The 20,095-nt window shown below is 42.3% G+C and overlaps 2 protein-coding genes across 17 annotated transcripts in view; both read left to right on the forward strand.

Annotated features, from left to right (window-relative positions):
* Positions 1-20,095, forward strand: part of IQSEC1 (IQ motif and Sec7 domain ArfGEF 1) — a 718,662-nt gene that overhangs the window by 689,350 nt on the left and 9,217 nt on the right. For 12 of the 16 annotated variants that reach the window (XM_075130532.1, XM_075130544.1, XM_075130533.1 and 9 more), the window contains 4 exons: positions 288-413; positions 4,812-4,911; positions 14,148-14,321; positions 15,035-15,211. In XM_075130532.1, coding sequence (XP_074986633.1) covers positions 288-413; positions 4,812-4,911; positions 14,148-14,321; positions 15,035-15,211 — 577 coding nt within the window. The remainder of the gene's footprint in view (positions 1-287; positions 414-4,811; positions 4,912-14,147; positions 14,322-15,034; positions 15,212-20,095) is intronic. The other 4 variants (XM_048858459.2, XM_075130534.1, XM_075130536.1 and 1 more) reach the window with 1 other exon arrangement.
* LOC125640211 (zinc finger and SCAN domain-containing protein 32-like) lies at positions 4,942-10,733 on the forward strand. The gene is made up of 2 exons (XM_048858471.2): positions 4,942-9,645; positions 10,227-10,733. Exons 1-2 carry the CDS (start codon positions 9,069-9,071, stop codon positions 10,271-10,273), a joined length of 624 nt encoding a protein of 207 aa, XP_048714428.1. The 5' UTR covers positions 4,942-9,068; the 3' UTR covers positions 10,274-10,733.

A 20,095-nucleotide genomic window follows, 5' to 3' on the forward strand; every position in this document is an offset into this window, starting at 1 on the left:
CTGCTCCTATTGAAGACAGTAGCAAAACTCCCATTGGCTTCAATGTGCAGGATACAAGACCCTACAGAATATCTGACCTAATGATTTCATTATGTTGTGGATCTGTTGCAGCTCTGCAGCAGATATATCTGTGTTATTATATTGTTCATCCTGTGATGAAAAACAGTCTACTATTGGTCTTAAAGAACTAAAGATATTAGAAGTATTCACATAATCATAAAGACTTCAGGCAAGAAAGATACTCTTTATTAACTGAGTTCAGCATTGTACTTTTCTGTATACCATAGGTTCTCTCTCTACCCCACCGGAGACTTGTTTGCTACTGTAGGTTGTTTGAAGTTCCAGACCCAAATAAACCTCAGAAGCTTGGTCTGCACCAGCGAGAAATATTTTTATTTAATGACCTCCTTGTGGTATGTATTTTCAGATACAATGTTTTTTTTCTTAAGATAAGCTTTTATTAGCACACAGATTCTGATAAGTAGAGAGACTTCTTAAGTACACTAAGAAGTGTGTAGAAAACTATATTTTCATTGCTAGATTTCTGCTGCCATTCATTTGTTTATCTTTGCTTCGAGGGAGACAGCTTAACCTTTGCCCTGATAGTCTTATCAGCATATTTTTGGCACCAAGGCTGAAGGGTTTTTTGCTAGAGAGCTTTACTAGCACTATCGACCAGGTTTTCTGTGACGTGATGATGATTTTCTTGCTTATAAGGTCCAGCTTTCTAAAATGCAAATGTTTTTCAGATCTTGCTAAAGGCTGGGGGCCAGACTTTTAAAGATATATGGGTGCCTAAGGTGTAGATGGTACCTAGCGGGACTTTCAGAAGTGTCTAGGTGCCTAACTTCTATTGATTTCAGTGGGAGTTATGCATGTAGGTGCATCTTTAGGCACCTAAATACCTTTAAAAATCTGCCCCTTGGTCCTTCTTGGAGCTGAGCACTATCTGGATGGAGCTTGGTGCTGTGAACTCCCATTGATTTCCATGGGAGTCAGCAAAAAGAAAAGGAGTACTTGTGGCACCTTAGAAACTAACAAATTTGTTTGAGCATACAGCTCAAAACCCAAGAGGCCATATGTGCTAAGAGGCAGAGTGTTATGAATTTAAACAGCTGTAAACTAAGGATTTTGTATCCTCCAGTTATCTGCAACATAGGTTCTCCTTCCCATCGCATATGCACACATACACACCCCTTGGAGGAAATAGAAGAGTTTAGTTTACAAGGGGAAGCTCTTGTCTGAGTAGTGAGTATATCTGTGCAAATACGTTGAACTTTAGAAATTGAGTTCTACTAATTGTTTATCCTTATAATAAATTAAAACAGTTCTAGCAAATCTACAGGAAAAAAAAACATGTTGTAAGGGCTATGTATTGCTTGCATGAATATCATTAATACCTCATTACATCTAAGCCCGTCATTTTCCCCAGGCATTTTGGAAAGGGATACCAGCCACGGCTTTGGATTATTTTTATTATCTGGCTTTAGCTGGTCAGTAGTTGTTTGAGTCAAGATGGGCTGAGCGCTCCTTTGTTTCGCATTGTGCACTGTTTGATTTATTTGTAGGATGACACCCAGTGCATGGGACTGGAGCCTGGGTTTTTATAATTCAAATGCATTTAAAAAATAAGATTCATGGATAAAATCGGAGACGCTATTTAAAATCCAAATTGTGTTCTAGTGATCCATGAATATGACCTTGAGCTTCAACTTGTCTAGGAAGAGTTCATGTCCAACTGTTCATAATTAAGGCTGCGAGTCTGTCATGGAGGTCACGGATTCCGTGATTTTCTGGGACTTCTGTAACTTCTGCAGGTGTGCCTGACCCCAGAGCTGCCCGAGCTGCTTGGGCAGCCCTGGAGCCAGCTGCACTGCCCCACCCCCAGCAACAGCAGCGGTCCCAGGGCACTCCCTACCAGCAGCATTGGCGGCTGTGGTCCCGGGTCGGCCCTCACTGGCAGCGGCGGTCCTGGCTGGCTTCCTACCCCCGAGCTTCAACGGAAGCCCCGGAGCGCGCACACGCACGCACCCCCACAGCATCCCCACAAGCACCAGCGGGCACCACGAAGCTCCCCCAGCACCAGCAGCCCAGGCGCCCCCCCCAGAACATTCAAGATGTAGTCAGGGGTATATAGTACAAGTCATGGACAGGTCACAGGGCTGAGCATTTTTGTTTATTGCCCATGACCTCTCCATGACTTTTTTACTAAAAATATCTGTGACTAAAACATAGCCTTGCTCATAATCATTGATAATCCCCTAAATATATATTTAATCAAGTACATAAAAGGTTGTTACAAGGAGAAGGGAGAAAAATTGTTCTCATTAACTGCTGATAATAGGAAAAGAAGCAATGGGCTTAAATTGTAGCGAGGCAGTTTAGGGTGGACATTAGGAAAAACTTCCTAACTGTCAGGATGGTTAAGCACTGGAATAAATTCCCAGGGAGGCTGTGGAATCTCCATCATCAGAAATTTTTAAGAGCAGGTTAGACAAACACCTGTCAGGGTGGTCTAGATAATACTTAGTCCTGCCATGAATGCAGGGGACTGGACTAGATGACCTCTCCAGGTCCCTTCCAGTCCCACAATTGTCATTCTATGATTTTCTTTGAAACCTGAAGATTCTTTCTTGTTACTACTATTAGTTATAAGAAAGTGGTTTGGTACAATAGTTTATTGTTGCAAAAAATATTTGTGATAGTTCCAGTTTACCTGTTTCAAAAAAGGCTCATCTAGCTATTGAGATAAAACAGGAAAGGGTAATTAATCTGGCTATTGATCTGTGTTCAGTTGATCTGTTATGATCTAGACGTGTCTTTTCCCTTGAATATAAGTTGAGCACGTTGAAATATGTTTTACAGTTGACTTTCCTTCCCAGCATACATTCAACTTGACCCAGTGTCTTTTAAAAATACAAATAAAAGGAGTGACAGCTTGGAAGCATTTTGTTGAATTACTTTCAAAAACAGGAACACTTGTAGTACTTTGTAGTCTGAATGTATTTTGATTTTTACCTGGAGAATTAAGTTGGTTGGATATTATATGCCATATTTTGTTGTGAGTGATAACATAAAGGTACATTGCCTGCTCATTATTTATAATTTGTACTCCTTACTTAGGGCTTGAACAAGGCAGCCTTCCCTTAAAAACAGAAAAATAGCCTTCAGATCCAAATGTGATCATGAGTGTAAATCAATGCAACAGTGTCATCCTCTGCAAACAGTCTGTGTTTTGTCTCCCTTAGTCTGATGCTAATAGCTTTGCCAAATTGTATCAGAGTGAAAACTGACCAGAGTCTTGTTAGTTATCAGTGGTGCAAATGGGGAACTCTATATCCAGAAGTTAAAATTAACAAGAACTGAATCAATTTTATTCTGTCACAACTTGAGCAAGCTGTGAGCTGCAGCAGAGGCAGGATCTAGTTATGGTGGAGGAGGTCCCAAAAACAGATGCTGAAGAGCAGGTTATTTAGTTATTATTTGTATTTCTTTAGTGCCTAGAGGCCTCAGTCAAAATCAGGGTTCCGGTGTATTAAGCACTGTACAAACACAGTCTAATCAGACAAGACAGACCAAGGGCAGGAGGAGAATCAGAGGCACTGGGAGGTGAAGAGACATGGCCAAGGTCACACAGTAGGTCAGCAATAGATCCCAGAATAGAACCCAGGTCTCCTGAGTTCCAGGCCCGTGCCCTGTTCTTCCTCTCTGCAGTCTCATTGTAGTACAGGGGACAGAGAGAGGAAAAGCTCTTTCTGACGTCTAAGAGCCAGAAGGGATGCGTGCTTCAGACTTATCGGATACCACCTAGTGGGAGGCTAAGATAATCCCACCGACCACACACTGATAGGAATCCTACCACCATCCCTGTGAGTTGGCTCAGTTTCTTATCTGAGACTAGCTCCTGGACTAGTGAGTGGTTTAGTCCTTGAGCTATTTTGGGTAAATCTGCACAGCCTGTGGAAGTGAGCCTCTCAGCCTGGGTCGACAGACTTGGGGTGGTGGAGCTCACACTAGCTCTCTCTAAAAACAGCTGTGTAGACAGCACTTTGAAGTTGCGGCTCAAACTGGAGCGCTGGCTCTGAAGCCTAGGGAGGGAGGTGACAGAAGTAGCTTGGAAACTCACTCATGTGGCCTATGTAGACATACCCTAAGTGTCTGGTAAACCTCTCAAGCCCTACATATGAGGAGTAAGAGAGGGAGTGAATAGGAATGAGGGTGGAGGGTAGCAGAGGGAGGGAAGAGGCTGATAGAATAAGGTAATAGAAGGGAGAAATAGTCAAGTACTGAGAGATTTTTGGGGGGAGTAGGAGAGACAAACAACTATGTGGCAGAGAAAGGGACGAATGACATATGTATGACATGTAAGCTAATTGTGAATGTTTCAATTACATTCAATAAACAATATGTAATTGTTTCATTTCTTTAAGATTTAGGGGCAGTGGCCTTGGGAGATATGGTAACACACAGATACTTTCGTCCCAAGCCCTCTGGGTGGTAGGGGTCATGTACATTTTTCAAGCCTTGTTTATCTGTCTGCAAGCAAAGGTTGTAGAATCATATCCCAATAGACTGGTTCCAGTGCAGGAGGGGGAAAAAAGAAAAGAAAAAGTAGCAAATAGTTACTGTATTGGAGACTGGAAGCTGTCTTTGGGTAAAATATATATATATTTCTGATATGCCAGTACCAAGAGTAATTAAAGTAGTGTGCATAGAATTGTTTCACTATTGTAGTTGAATACTTTCCACTGATGTTCAGATCAAGGAACACATTCTTATTTTGTCTGGGTTTTTTTAATTGATATTTTCAGGTCACCAAGATCTTTCAAAAGAAGAAGAATTCGGTCACGTACAGTTTTCGACAGTCCTTTTCCCTCTATGGAATGCAAGTTCTTCTTTTTGAAAATCAGTGTAAGTTTTTCTCTCTATTTTTCTCCATATGGTTTTCTGATATCAGGATGAAGAGCTGCCCATCAGTTTCTTAGGTCTAGGAGGTGAAGTCAGTATGTGCTGGAACTAGCCCTAGAATTAAATACAAGATGCTCTTTGAAAATAGCAGGACTGTCAAGAGACTTCTGGCTTAAGGATCGGAGTCACATCTGCCTCAGAATGGTGTTTCTGAATGCAGTGAGGACAAATTTGGTGTATCCTTTTTCTTCAGCTGCAATTAACAGATATAGTTCTAAATAATGACTGAGAGACCGATTTGAGTAAAACAGTCTCTCAGCTGCTGTTTGTTTGTTTAATATCTTTACTGATTTATAACTTAACACCGTACCTAAAAGATTAAATACAAAATATAGTTAGATGAAGTTTCTGTATTTAAAAACCTGCATCTCCTGTCCCCAGGTGTTCCCAGGGTAATTTAAATGCTTCGCCCATCAGATGTATCAAACTCGGTCTCCAGGAGACAGCCAGAGGGGGCCTTCCATATGACTATCTTGCCACTGCTCCTGGAGAGTTGAACCCCAGGAATCAATAGCAATAGCAATCTAACAGCAAGCATAGCTGTTTCTATGGGACATAAGTGGTTTCTCTGACATTTGGCACCCAGACCATGTATGGCTTTATAGATAATAGCCAAAACCTTGAACTGTGTAACAAATCCAGTGTGGTTCAGTGGTACAATAGTTTCTGGTTTCTCCAAGGTGATCCTTGCCTGCCATTCCCATAACCCCTGAAAATGAGGTCACATGCTCAAATGGCTCATCCAAATAAAGAAACAAGTTGGTGTATTTTACATGAGCTGAAAAATCCAGGTGATTTTTTTTTAAAGGGTTACAATTACGGTTTATTGCTGTAATCTAGCTGTGAGGTTACAAAGGCATGACTTACTCAGGTACAGTCCACATCACACAGGAATGTTTGCAGCCTGGTCATAGATGAAAATAGTTGTCTGCCTCCACTGTCACCTGGGCATCCAAAAGCAGCTACAGAGCTAACATAACTTCAACTGCAAACTACACTGGCAAAGATCAGACATACACCTTCAATAGAGGGCACACTTACTGACTTTGCCTAATCCTAGAGATGCTTCCCCATGCCTTTTGCTATCGATAAACCTCTTGGTTCTTGTCCACATCCTCACTTCTGTGTAAACATAAAGACCTATGGTATCTTGGAGTCAGCGGAAATTAAGCATAGCTTTGAGTGCCCCCCACAGACTGATGCTGCTGCAGCCCAAGCCATCTCATTATATGTCGCCTCTTGCAGAAGTGAAGGCACATTGAGCAGGTCCCCATATGGGAGAAGCCTTGGGGTTGCTTCTTAAAGGGAAAGGAGCAAACCCACTGAAGAGGATGTTGTGTCCATCCCTCAAAGATTCTGCAGATGAGTCAACAGAATCAGTCACACTCACAAGCACACTTCAGGGCTATAGTAACCCATTTTCTTGTTGGAAAGTAAAGCCTGATCAAATTTTTAAAAACTGTCAAAATAAAAGTAGTTTTCCAAAGAAGTTAAAAACCAAAGTGTGCAGCTAACCTGTGTATAAGCTATTTATGGACAAAGAGCTTAGAATGTGCAAACAGTACATTAGCAGGGGAAGAGAAAGTCTAGTCCCCTGTAACCTGTGAAATTCATATTCTCTTTCACTCCTGTGAGTGAGAAGAGACTAACTCAAAGTATTGCAGGGCCAGCAGAGCAGGCAAGTAACCAATATCAATCCATCCAGTAAATCTGCATGTTGCAGCTGTCAGAATCAACTTGTTCTCAGGGAATGCGATTCATGAACATTCTGAGGCCAGTGTCACTAACGCAAAGGGAGCGAAACCTTTCAATTTGGCTGATGCTGAGTCGATTGAAATTATTGGCATTGCACAGTTGATAAAGGTAAAATATATTATGGGATTTGTTGGCTCCAGATAAGGAAGTATGGCATTTATCTCTAGTGCATAAATAGGCCACAAGGAAAACATTTATATTTACAAACAAACGTAGTTTTAAAAATGTTAAGGTTAGCGGCGTATTTTTAGTGGAGTCCAGCTAAAACATAAATTATTTATCTCAGTGTTTGCTGCTGTAGGAATCTCAGTTGTATTGATAGCCGTGCTGGGCATAGGAGTTTTATTGGGGAGTTTGGTCTCTGCAGAAGAGCTGATAAGTACAATTCACTAGCTTGAATTTCTCTCTAAGTGTCCTCATAGTTATCAAGTTGCCTTACTTTTCCATGCTCAGCTGTTATGAATGTCTTTCCCCCCCCCTTAGTTCTGCACTTTTTCTGGTTTATAACTGAATAGCTAGTTGGCTCCTCTTCCACCCAAGAAAGGTGAATGACCTGATTTCCCTTTTGGTTGAAACTATGTATGGTGCATAAGTCTTTGTGTAAACTGTAGCTGTATTTGACTCTGTGCTTCTTAAGGCAGTGTAATACTTTTTTTGGAACACAATGACCTTGGCAGCTGGGGGTAGAGATTGTCGCACACCAGATGGTGTTTCTTGAGTGAATGACCATGAGAGAGGATTTGTTGTTCTGCTTAAATAGAAATCTACAATGCTTGAATTCCATTTTGTTGTGCACTTGGAAGCACCCTGTGTTGGAGTAATGGATCATGGACTTTAATCCATGGAAGAGATCTGTATTTACTTAGTATTCGATTTGGGGACCTTCTGTCGATAAATAAGGTCGGATGGCTCAGAAAAGACATTTTATTAAATTATTTATTGCACATGTTCTAAGACTGTGTGAGGCCTCATTTCCAGGGGCCAGCAGTTCAAGCAAAAACTCAAATAGTTTTCTGTAGTGGAGAAAATCTTCATTATGTGTATATCTCGGTGTGTCTGTACCTTTCTGTTCAACTGGCAGATGTTCGTGTGACCAGCTGTTAAGACCTGCTATGTTAGATGCACAACTGGACTGCAGGCAGCTAGTTCAAGAATTAAAATGAAGACAATCTGATAAGCAAGGGCTGTTTGCCCCATCATTTACACATGCCTTTAAGTAAATGATCCCCATTGTTGTAAATAAAGGTCAGGATGTCACTGTTCATGCCCTACAGAGTAAGCACATTTTTACTCCCTCGAAGCATGACACTGGTGGGTAACATTGAACAAAAAACGTGATTGGAGAGCTGAGGTTAATACGAAACATTCCTGCCTGTTTACTCACAAACAACCAAAACAAAATGACCAAGAAGAATCTATAATTCTGAGGGTTAGTGCTAGAGTCTTTGCTTAGCAAAAATTCCCACTCAAACATGAGCAAGGTGGTGGGATCAGGACAATTGAATATAAATTATCAGACCTGTTGGGAAGAGTTATGCATGGATTTTGTCATGGATTTTTCTTCCACGCTGCACAGCACTGTCAGTGCTTAAAGGGAACGAGTGCATAAAGCTTAAATACTTCAGTATTTATTATGGAACGTTAAGTTAAGCAGTTCCATATATAGAAAGTTCTAATATGCCTTGAGGCATTTTCACTAAGCCCCTCTGTCTCTTGAGCTCTTTAGGCTTTCTTTCTGTTATGTCCACTATAATTATATACCGAAGTGTTACATTTTCAAGGCGACCCTGACCTGCTATCTCAAATTACATCTGTAAATTTTTCACTTACAGTTGTTTGCATGTGCAGACTAGATAGTTCATCTGGCTGGTTCGCACATGCAAAACGAGACTGTTAGTGTGCTAGCAATTGCACGTGCAAAGATGCCAGGCATAATTTCTGAGAAAGTTTTGAAAATTTGGCCCATAATGAATAAGAATATTAAACTTAGCCCTGGTCTACACTAGCACTTTAGGTCGAATTTAGCAGCATTAAATCGATGTAAACCTGCACCCGTCCACATGATGAAGCCCTTTATTTCGACTTAAAGGGCTCTTAAAATCGATTTCCTTACTCCACCCCTGACAAGTGGATTAGCGCTTAAATCGGCCTTGCCGGCTTGAATTTGGGGTACTGTGGACACAATTCGATGGTATTGGCCTCCGGGAGCTATCCCAGAGTGCTCCATTGTGACCGCTCTGGACAGCACTCTCAACTCAGATGCACTGGCCAGGTAGACAGGAAAAGAACAGCGAACTTTTGAATCTCATTTCCTGTTTGGCCAGCGTGGCAAGCTGCAGGTGACCATGCAGAGCTCATCAGCACAGGTGACAATGATGGAGTCCCAGAATCGCAAAAGAGCTCCAGCATGGACCAAACGGGAGGTACGGGATCTGATCGCTGTATGCGGAGAGGAATCCGTGCTATCAGAACTCCGTTCCAGTTTTCGAAATGCCAAAACCTTTGTCAAAATCTCCCAGGGCATGAAGGACAGAGGCCATAACAGGGACCCGAAGCAGTGCCACGTGAAACTGAAGGAGCTGAGGCAAGCCTACCAGAAAACCAGAGAGGCGAACGGCCGCTCCGGGTCAGAGCCCCAAACATGCCGCTTCTATGATGAGCTGCATGCCATTTTAGGGGGTTCAGCCACCACTATCCCAGCCGTGTTGTTTGACTCCTTCAATGGAGATGGAGGCAATACGGAAGCAGGTTTTGGGGACGAAGAAGATGATGATGAGGTTGTAGATCGCTCACAGCAAGCAAGCGGAGAAACCGGTTTTCCCGAGAGCCAGGAACTGTTTCTCACCCTGGACCTGGAGCCAGTACCCCCCGAACCCACCCAAGGCTGCCTCCTGGACCCAGCAGGCGGAGAAGGGACCTCTGGTGAGTGTACCTTTTAAAATACTATACATGGTTTAAAAGCAAGCATGTGAAAGGATTACTTTGCCCTGGCATTCGCGGTTCTCCTGGATGTACTCCCAAAGCCTTTGCAAAAGGTTTCTGGGGAGGGCAGCCTTATTGCATCCTTCATGGTAGGACACTTTACCACTCCAGGCCAGTAACACGTACTCGGGAATCATTGTAGAACAAAGCATTGCAGTGTATGTTTGCTGGCGTTCAAACAACATCCGTTTTTTATCTCTCTGTGTTATCCTCAGGAGAGTGAGATATAATTCATGGTCACCTGGTTGAAATAGAGTGCTTTTCTTCAGGGGACACTCAGAGGAGCCCATTCCTGCTGGGCTGTTTGCCTGTGGCTGAACAGAAATATTCCCCGCTGTTAGCCACGGGGAGGGGGGAGGGGGTAGCCACGCGGTGGGGGGAGGCAAAATGCGACCTTGTAATGAAAGCACATGTGCTATGTATGTAATGTTAACAGCAAGGTTTACCCTGAAAGAGTGTAGCCACTGTTTTATAAAATGTGTCTTTTTAAATACCACTGTCCCTTTTTTTTTCTCCACCAGCTGCATGTGTCTCAATGATCACAGGATCTTCTCCTTCCCAGAGCTAGTGAAGCTTAGAAAGAAAAAAAAACGCACTTGCGATGAAATGTTCTCCGAGCTCATGCTGTCCTCCCACACTGACAGAGCACAGACGAATGCGTGGAGGCAAATAATGTCAGAGTGCAGGAAAGCACAAAATGACAGGGAGGAGAGGTGGCGGGCTGAAGAGAGGGCTGAAGCTCAAATGTGGCGGCAGCGTGATGAGAGGAGGCAGGATTCAATGCTGAGGCTGCTGGAGGACCAAACCAGTATGCTCCAGTGTATGGTTGAGCTACAGCAAAGGCAGCTGGAGCACAGACTGCCACTGCAGCCCCTCTGTAACCAACCGCCCTCCTCCCCAAGATCCATAGCCTCCGTACCCAGACGCCCAAGAACGCGGTGGGGGGGCCTCCGGCCAACCAGCCACTCCACCACAGAGGATTGCCCAAAAAAAAGAAGGCTGTCATTCAATAAATTTTAAAGGTTAAAGTGCTGTGTGGCATTTTCCTTCCCTCCTCCACCACCCCTCCTGGGCTACCTTGGTATTTGTGTGATGAATGAATAAAGAATGCATGAATGTGAAGCAACAATGACTTCATTGCCTCTGCAAGCGGTGATTGAAGGGAGGAGGGGGCGGGTGGTTAGCTTACAGGGAAGTAGAGTGAACCAAGGGGCGGGGGGTTTCATCAAGGAGAAACAAAGAGAACTTTCACACCGTAGCCTGGCCAGTCATGAAACTGGTTTTAAAGCTTCTCTGATGCGTACCGCGCCCTCCTGTGCTCTTCTAACCGCCCTGGTGTCTGGCTGCGCGTAACCAGCAGCCAGGCGATTTGCCTCAACCTCCCACCCCGCCATAAACGTCTCCCCCTTACTCTCACAGATATTGTGGAGCACACAGCAAGCAGTAATAATAGTGGGAATATTGGTTTCGCTGAGGTCTAAGCGAGTCAGTAAACTGCGCCAGCGCGCCTTTAAACGTCCAAATGCACATTCTACCACCATTCTGCCCTTGCTCAGCCTGTAGTTGAACAGCTCCTGACTACTGTCCAGGCTGCCTGTGTACGGCTTCATGAGCCATGGCATTAAGGGGTAGGCTGGGTCCCCAAGGATACATATAGGCATTTCAACATCCCCAACAGTTATTTTCTGGTCTGGGAAGAAAGTCCCTTCCTGCAGCTTTTGAAACAGACCAGAGTTCCTGAAGATGTGAGCGTCATGTACCTTTCCCGGCCATCCCACATTGATGTTGGTGAAACGTCCCTTGTGATCCACCAGAGCTTGCAGCACTATCGAAAAGTACCCCTTGCGGTTTATGTACTCGGCGGCTTGGTGCTCCGGTGCCAAGATAGGGATATGGGTTCCGTCTATGGCCCCACCACAGGGAATCCCATTGCAGCAAAGCCATCCACTATGACCTGCACATTTCCCAGGGTCACTACCCTTGATATCAGCAGATCTTTGATTGCGTGGGCTACTTGCATCACAGGAGCCCCCACAGTAGATTTGCCCACTCCAAATTGATTCCCAACTGACCGGTAGCTGTCTGGCATTGCAAGCTTCCACAGGGCTATCGCCACTCGCTTCTCAACTGTGAGGGCTGCTCTCATCTTGGTATTCATGCGCCTCAGGGCAGGGGAAAGCAAGTCACAAAATTCCATGAAAGTGCCCTTACGCATGTGAAAGTTTCGCAGCCACTGGGAATCGTCCCAGACCTGCAACACTATGCGGTCCCACCAGTCTGTGCTTGTTTCCCGAGCCCAGAATCGGCATTCCACAGCATGAACCTGCCCCATTAGCACCATGATGCGTGCATTAGCAGGGCCCATGCTTTCAGAGAAATCTGTGTCCATATCCTGATCACTCACGTGACCGCGCTGATGTTGCCTCCTCGCCCGGTATCGCTTTGCCCAGTTCTGGTGCTGCATATACTGCTGGATAATGCGTGTGGTGTTTAATGTGCTCCTAATTGCCAAAGTGAGCTGAGCAGCCTCCATGCTTGCCTTGGTATGGCGTCCGCACAGAAAAAAGGCGCGGAACGATTGTCTGCCGTTGCTCTGACGGAGGGAGGGGCGACTGACGACATGGTTTACAGGGTTGGTTTCAGGGAGCTAAAATCAACAAAGGGGATGTCTTTACATCAAGGAGTATTTCAGGCAGGACTTCACGGAGGGTTCCAATAAGAAATGGTGCACCTAAGTTATTGTTCTTATTGGAACGAGGAGGTTAGCCTGGCCTCTGATTGATACATGGCTAGATTTACCTCGCTGCACCTTCTCTGTGAGTGACTGCAGTGTGACCCAGAGGAATGAGTCCCCTAGACAGGGGAGGAGGCAAATGAGTACAAAACGAATCTGGTCTATTTCTTGTTTTCATCCACTCCATCTATCTTTTACATCTTTGGCTGGCAGCAGATGGTGCAGAAGGACTGCATGCCATCCACATCTCATGGCTGCTCGGCAGAAGATGGTACAGTACGACTGCTAGCCAGCCTCATCTCTTGCCTGCCTGGCAGAAGATGGTACAATACGACTGCTAGCAATCCTCATCTCTTGCCTGCCCGGCAGAAGATGGTACAGTACGACTGCTAGCAATCCGTATCGCCTGCCTGCTCACCATAAGACGGTTCAATAGGACTGACTGCAGGACTAAAGAGAATGACCTGGTCAAGTCACTCCAAATTTAGTCCCTGCACCCATGTCTGCCCAGGCGCTCCCAGCCGACGTGGCCAGGAGCACCTCGGACACAACGAGGACGGCTACCAGTCGTACTTCACTGTCTGCTGCCAGAAGGCAATGGGTTGCTGCTACTGTGTAGCAAAGCCGTACCGCGTCTGCCAGCACCCAGGAGACATAGGGTGACGGTTACCTGAGTGGGCTCCATGCTTGCCGTGGTATGGCGTCTGCACAGGTAACTCAGGAAAGAAGGCGCGAAACGATTGTCTGCCCTTGCTTTCATGGAGGGAGGGAGGGAACGGGGGCCTGACGATATGTACCCAGAACCACCCGCGACAATGTTTTAGCCCCATCAGGCATTGGGATCTCAACCCAGAATTCCAATGGGCAGCGGAGACTGCGGGAACTGTGGGATAGCTATCCACAGTGCAATGCTCCGAAAGTCGACTCTAGCCTCGGTACTGTGGAAGCAGTCCGCCAAGTTAATGCACTTAATGCACTTAGAGCATTTTCTGTGGGGACACACACACTCGAATATATAAAACCGATTTCTAAAAAACCGACTTCTATAAATTCTACCTTATTCCGTAGTGTAGACATACCCTTAATTTATAAAGTATATCATTGTTTGCAATCTGCTGAATCAAACTAATGTAACACACTAGATATATATATATAATTTTAGATCAATTTTTAAAATATATTATTTGTAAAGACCTTCAATAGATTGTTTGCTTGCTGCAGTATTGTTTAGGTCTTTAGTAATGTTAGGGTTAATGTTTTCATTTAAACTAGACATGTTTGGTTTGTCTTTTTGTTTGTTTGTTTTAAATCCAGGGATACTGACTGGGATTTACTTTACTTTAGTCAAGGTTAGCTTAAATCTGAACAAGTTGTCCCTTTGAGCAAATCAGCCAAACCTGTTTTTTTTACTGGCATTGCTACTACAAACAGATTTCATTTGTGTGTTAGTGTTATTATTGTCCATGAGGATGTTCAGTGAGATTTATCTTCCTTTAGAAAATGCATCTGGGTTCTGAGCAGGTAAAATGGCCTTCTGAGTTTTTGAATGTGGTAGTAAAGACTGCTTTTCTCTGACGTCTGTCCAGGGTTCGGAAATGGTAACAAAGAGAATTAGTGAAAAAATAAGTAAAAATGGAAGAGAATAAAATTAAAGATAATAAACATTATTTAGCCTTGTCTTTTCTCCCTTCCCCCTTCCCACCCACAGATTATCCAAATGGCATACGGCTTACATCAGCTGTTCCAGGAGCAGATATCAAAGTCCTAATAAATTTCAATGCACCCAATCCTCAGGATAGAAAGAAATTTACGGATGACTTGAGAGAGTCTATTGCAGAAGTTCAAGAAATGGAAAAGCACAGAATAGAGTGTAAGTACAAAGGTACATATAATAGAGCATTTTCAAACTAATCAACAATTAGTAAATGAGTTTAAGATATATGTAATATAATCCACCAGGATTTAAATCTTAAAATAATGTAGCTCTCCATCTGTGGCTTTGATATTATTTTAGAGATAAAACAGTGATTCCTAAAACTCCTGCCAGGATCTTTAGACTGATAGCTAGTGTACTATGTAATTGCAATAGAAATATATCTTAAGCACCAGCAAAAACTGACTGATGAGTAAGTAGAGGGTGGGTCTGTACCAAATACGGTGAATAAGTTGTACTTAAGTTTTAGGGCTATTTTAAATGGCTTCTTAAAAAGAGGTATTGTCTTTTGGAGATGGGCTTTAGAAGAACGTTCACTCTATTTCTCTTTATATCAAACTTTATTCTTTTGAAACGCATCATGTTTGCTGCTGCTTCAGTAGCCATTGTGCAAATGAACTTACTGGAAGCTGCAGATATCTATCTATCTATCTATCTAAACATAGGATTTTATATTCTATTTTTCCAGCATGTGACATCCTTTCATCACATATGTTATGTTATAAAGCCACTAGGACAGGGATCAAGTCTTCCTCCATGTACAGTTCAACTCCACAATAAACTGACATCTCTGGATACATAATATTTGGCTTGTCATGTCATTGGCTCCCTTTCATTATAGTCAATAACTATGAACTGTACAATCATTCTCTTTGTTTCAGCTGAGCTAGAAAAACAGAAAGGTGTGGTACGTCCAAGCATCTCCCAGTGCTCCAGCCTCAAAAAAGAATCTGGCAATGGGACGCTGAACAGAGCCTGCCTGGACGACAGCTATGCCACTGGGGAGGGACTGAAAAGGAGTGCACTCAGCAGCTCCCTTAGAGACCTCTCTGAAGCTGGTAAGCACCACATTTATTCCCTGCTCCATATACCAGTGCGTGCAAAGAAGTGTGATAGATAGTTAAACTTTCCGTATTGCTTCTTTACATGGTCGCCATTCACAAATGAGCTTGTTTTTACGTCTATTTGCTTTTTTTTTTTAACATTTGTTCTTGGTTTTATTGTTGGGTTTGTTTTTTATTTATTTTATTTTACCTTATTTTACTGAACAAACTCTTTGAAAATATCAAACTGTTATAGCTTGCTATGTATACTTTTAAAGGAGAATGGAGACTGAGGCAAAATTGTAAGTGTATTATAGAAAAATGGTTGACTAGTGCTAGGAATAACCCACTTAGAATTCCTTTGTTTTTTCTCTTATTTTTTCCCTCCTTGTTAATGTAGACTTAGAAAGAAAACACTGAGGTCCCTATGCAATGACTGCTTCCTGTGTATTTTGTGCTTAAGTGTACCCATGTACTACATTGATGAATGAAATTGAGTGAAGCCCTACTAAATTCTATCTAGAGTGATCGTATCAGTCACACAGCATAACTGAATTATATCTCATCATTGTATTACGCACAACATAGGTCCTAATTCTTGCTGAAGCTGTTGTTTGCAAAATACTATTGCCAGAGTCATAGGAAAAAGCCCTGCTGGGCACAGTAGTAATGTCCCCAAGAGTCATAGCTGCTGCTGTGGCTAAAATTGGACCTGACCGATCTAAATGGGGTTTTCTAAATATTTATACATTCCAAAAAATGGAAATGGAAAGATTGGTATGTGCCTGTCTTTATTTTATTTATTTGTTTTGCTACATGTCATTAATTATTAGTAATTAGCACCCTCATGTTTTCCAGACTTCCAGGGGCAAATGTTCAGCCCTGTGTTTAGAATGTTAGGCACACTGCTCCTGTTATTGCTCATAGAAGTTACACCTGTAACACCAGCCACGCCACACTGACAGTACCCATAAGAGTAGCAGCAATTGAATTTTTAAAAAAATATTTTATCTGGTTGTATTATTTATTTTGATTTGTTTTTTTAAATGGTGTATGATCTACAGTGGAGGCATAATTTTGTAATACTGTATATATCTTGGTTAGCCCCTGTTAGCCTTTCCTTTTAATATCAAAGAGGAGGATTTAGCTGCAGTAAATAAAACACTGGTAAATTGAATATGTAGAGTGTGTATGTACGTACGTACGTACGTGTGTGTGTGTGTGTATATATATATCTATATATATATACGTACACACACACGTACACACCACCCCTCTATTATCACTTGTGTTTACTCTCTGTTTATATCCATCTATACCCATCTGCCTCATTAAAAGACATGGGGCCTGATCCAAAGCCCACTTCAAGTCAGTGAGAGTCTTTCCGTTGACTTCAGTTGGGGTTGGACCAAGCCCAAGTCCTCATTGTTATTAAATCTAAGCTGTATGGATACCTTCATCATTTTTTGTTTTATTTTAAGTTCATTTAGAATGAGAACAGCCATGTTACTGGATGTGGGAGTTTCATGGCTATACAAACCAATTTCCGTGGTTCCTGATTAACTCTCTTCATCCCAAAGGAATTTTCCATCACGGTCTTCCAAATATTGCCATGTACATAAATCCCTTTACAGGGTTATGTTCAATAAACCAGATGAATTCCTCTTGATCATGAAAACTTTCATATTTCAAAATTGTATGCCCGCTGTTGGCATGCTTATTATTGAAAGTGGTCTTTTTCCATGTTAGAAAGTAGAAATCATTTACAGACTGGAGGGTTTATCGATTAATTTGTTAAACCCAACCCAACTCAACTTAATTTTAATATTTACCCACTGATGGTTATGGAGAGCTTCTGTTTGGTCTTGTGCAGTGCATTTAACTTGAAAAATTACACACCTGTCACTTGATTTAGGTTAATAAAACACCATTTTCAGTCCCTGGGTACATACTACTATTTCTGTGGTACATCAAAATCACTGTAGTGCGTTTTACAAGTACCTCCTCTAAGTTTAGCTTGCTTAGGGGGATTCACTCTGTTTTAGTATGGAACAGATGACCCCTAGAAAAATCAAAGAAAAATTTACCAGTTAGCAGAGGCATTGTGGTTCAATGACTGTACCAAAGCAGCAGACACACAAATAACTTCTGAAAAAGGTGGGCTGAAATTAGTTCATCCTAATTCTTGGTGTTTGTACTGCCATGACGTGAAATATAGGATGATAAAGAAAGAGGATCTGGGTGTACTGTGTGTGTATGTGTGTTTGTATAGAAAATGGGGATAGTGGGCTGGATTTTTAAGGGGTTTCTTAATTTTGCAAAAATCCAATTTTACATGTGCAAACTGAGTAATTGCATATGCACAGAGTTCAGTGCATAATTTCCTAAGGAACACTGCAGAGGTTTTTTTGAAAGCACTCTAAAAATATGGTTCTATGAAAGGGGAATCTGATTCTGTAAAGAAAGTTTTGGCTATGCAGGTTTCTGATGAAGCTGTGGTTTGGAAAACATTAGCTAATTTCCCCTTGCCAGAAGTCGTCATACCTATCACAGAGGAATAGTAGTAGGGAAAAGTGCCTTTAAAATGTTTTCTATGCTTGAAAAGGAAAAAATAAATTAAGTCTCAAATCTAAAGAGAAAAAAGACTGTTTGACCCTTTCACCTCCTACAAGCTGAAATTGGTTTTTGGAGAGCAATAGTTCAATTCCACAACAGGCAAACAATATCTGATATTGACCAGGTACTCTTTGCTGCTGGCTATTTTTCCATGAAAACATAAGTTGTATTTGCAAAAATTAAGTGAATGGGGGTTTTGGGGGTTTTAAGGTTAGTATTTAATAACCCTTATCTTGTTCTCTCTGATCTGACGTCTGCTGCCATGGAATAAAAAGTAGAAATGGGAACTGGCAGCCAGCTGTATTACAAAACATGAATGAGTCAAAAGCATTTAATACTTCATCCTTTTTCAAATATGAAAAATGTGAGCATTTTTGTTGCTCATAACTGAACTGTCAGCCTGAATTGTCAGTGTGATTAGCTCTGTCCACTGAAAAATAGTCAAGAAAAAACATACTTATTTACCCTAGAATGTAGAATTCCAAATTCATGTGTAAAATGTTAGAAGGAAACAAAACGCAACTAGAAAAGGAATGGATTGTGCCAAACTCTAAGAGAACTTTAGACAATTCCAAAGCTTTCTTCCATTTATGATATTGAAATGGGCCTACACATAGATATGAAAGATGAAAACTATCCCATCACAATTAGTAATGGGGGAACAGTGGTTTTGTGATTAAAAGACAGGACTGGGGAAGATATGTGGGTTTCTGATTCTGTATCTGCCACAGATTTCCTGGGTGACTTCAAGCAAGTCACAGCCTGATTTTCAGAAGTGCTGAGCACCTGTAGTTCCCAGTTACTTTCTATGGAGTTAGGAGTGCTCAGCATCTCTGGAAATCGGGCCCTTAACCTCTTTTTGACTCGCCATATCAATGTGTAAAATGGGGACAAATATTTACTTTCCTTCCAGAGGTGTGGTGAAGTTTGATGCACTCCTGATGGTAACATGAGAGAGTGCATAGAAGTGCAAGGCTATTGTTACTACAACTGCAAGAGGGCACTGTTCCTGGTAGTCTCAGCAAATATCCCCAATACTTGTATTGTAATAGTATATGAGTACTGACTGGCATTAAGGGCTAGAAACAATAAAATATAGCCCAAGTTTAAAAATTGTCCCTTTGCTTCTTGTATATTGCCCCAAACTTCATTTGTTGTCTTTTTTTTTTTAAACACTCTTCCTGCCCTTGAAACCAATATATGATGGTTTTTATTAATCCTTCATAGTATTTTCCAATTTTTCTCTTGCCCATAGTTTACTCTCTGGGGAAAGACTGCAGGGATCTTCATTACCCCATATGTTCCGTATACAGAAGCAGACTTCATGTTGTTGCAGAACCTTTACCCACCAGTAGGAGGAGTCTTCAAGGGAATGGTTCAGGCTCTAAGGTCCTCCCTCATCCACATGATGCTGGGAGAGATTAAAAGTTTCTCTACTCACTCTTCTCCCTTGGGCTGAGGTGGAAGGAGGCAAAACGAACATTATTTGGGGTATGAGACATTAGAGCTCTTCAGTCAAGATCTCCAGGGGAGCAGAAGGGCTGAATCTATTTCCATAGAGAAAGTGGTGCAGGGGAGATACAGGACCCTAATGCCACAAGTTTCCTCTTTTCTTGCTATCATTGTCATCTTCCTTCTGTCCCCACTGGATGTTAGTGATGCCTGGCATGGTTCGTGTCTCTGGATGTGTGTACTATTGCCTGCTTCTGTTGATTCTCATTATATACCCCATTTTTAACCAAGTGGATTCTTATGAAAAAATCTGGTAGCTTGTGTTTATGTAAATACCCAAAGCATTCTGCAAATATATATATATGCAGGAATCACCCACACACTCACCCTTGAAATATAGCCACCACCAACACTACTCCACTGGTTTATAGAGGGGAAATTATTCGCTTCTCCAAGGCAAGGGGAATTTAGGTAGGCAGGATGTAATTACATGCACTGAATTTGACCAGTGTGCCAAGGATAATGCTCCTAAAGTGAAGAGAGCCAGGAGTTTTTTAATCACAAGTGGTCAAGACCACAATTGCATGCCTCAACCAAAAGACTGTATTAAAAGACCCCTAGAAGTGGTCCTTCCAGATTATGATTGTGGCATGTCGGTGAGGTAGTATTGGGCATTTGAACTACCTCTGCTTGTGTCAGGCCTGGCCTCTGGGTAACTAGATGGCAACAAAAACAATGAGGCACCTTACAGACTAACAAATTTATTTGGGCATTTGTGGGCTGCAACCCACTTCATCAGATGCATGGAGTGAAAAATACAGTAGGCAGGTA

Source organism: Caretta caretta, chromosome 7, assembly GCF_965140235.1.
Source record: "Caretta caretta isolate rCarCar2 chromosome 7, rCarCar1.hap1, whole genome shotgun sequence".
Taxonomy (NCBI): Eukaryota; Metazoa; Chordata; order Testudines; family Cheloniidae; genus Caretta; species Caretta caretta.

What these genes read in the sequence shown, in the direction of transcription:
- LOC125640211 (XM_048858471.2), top strand. Translation starts at nt 9,069, where the DNA reads ATGCAGAGCTCATCAGCACAGGTGACAATGATGGAGTCCCAGAATCGC. An exon ending in AGGCGGAGAAGGGACCTCTG is followed by an intron (nt 9,646 to 10,226) that starts GTGAGTGTACCT and finishes TTTCTCCACCAG; the next exon opens with CTGCATGTGTCTCAATGATC.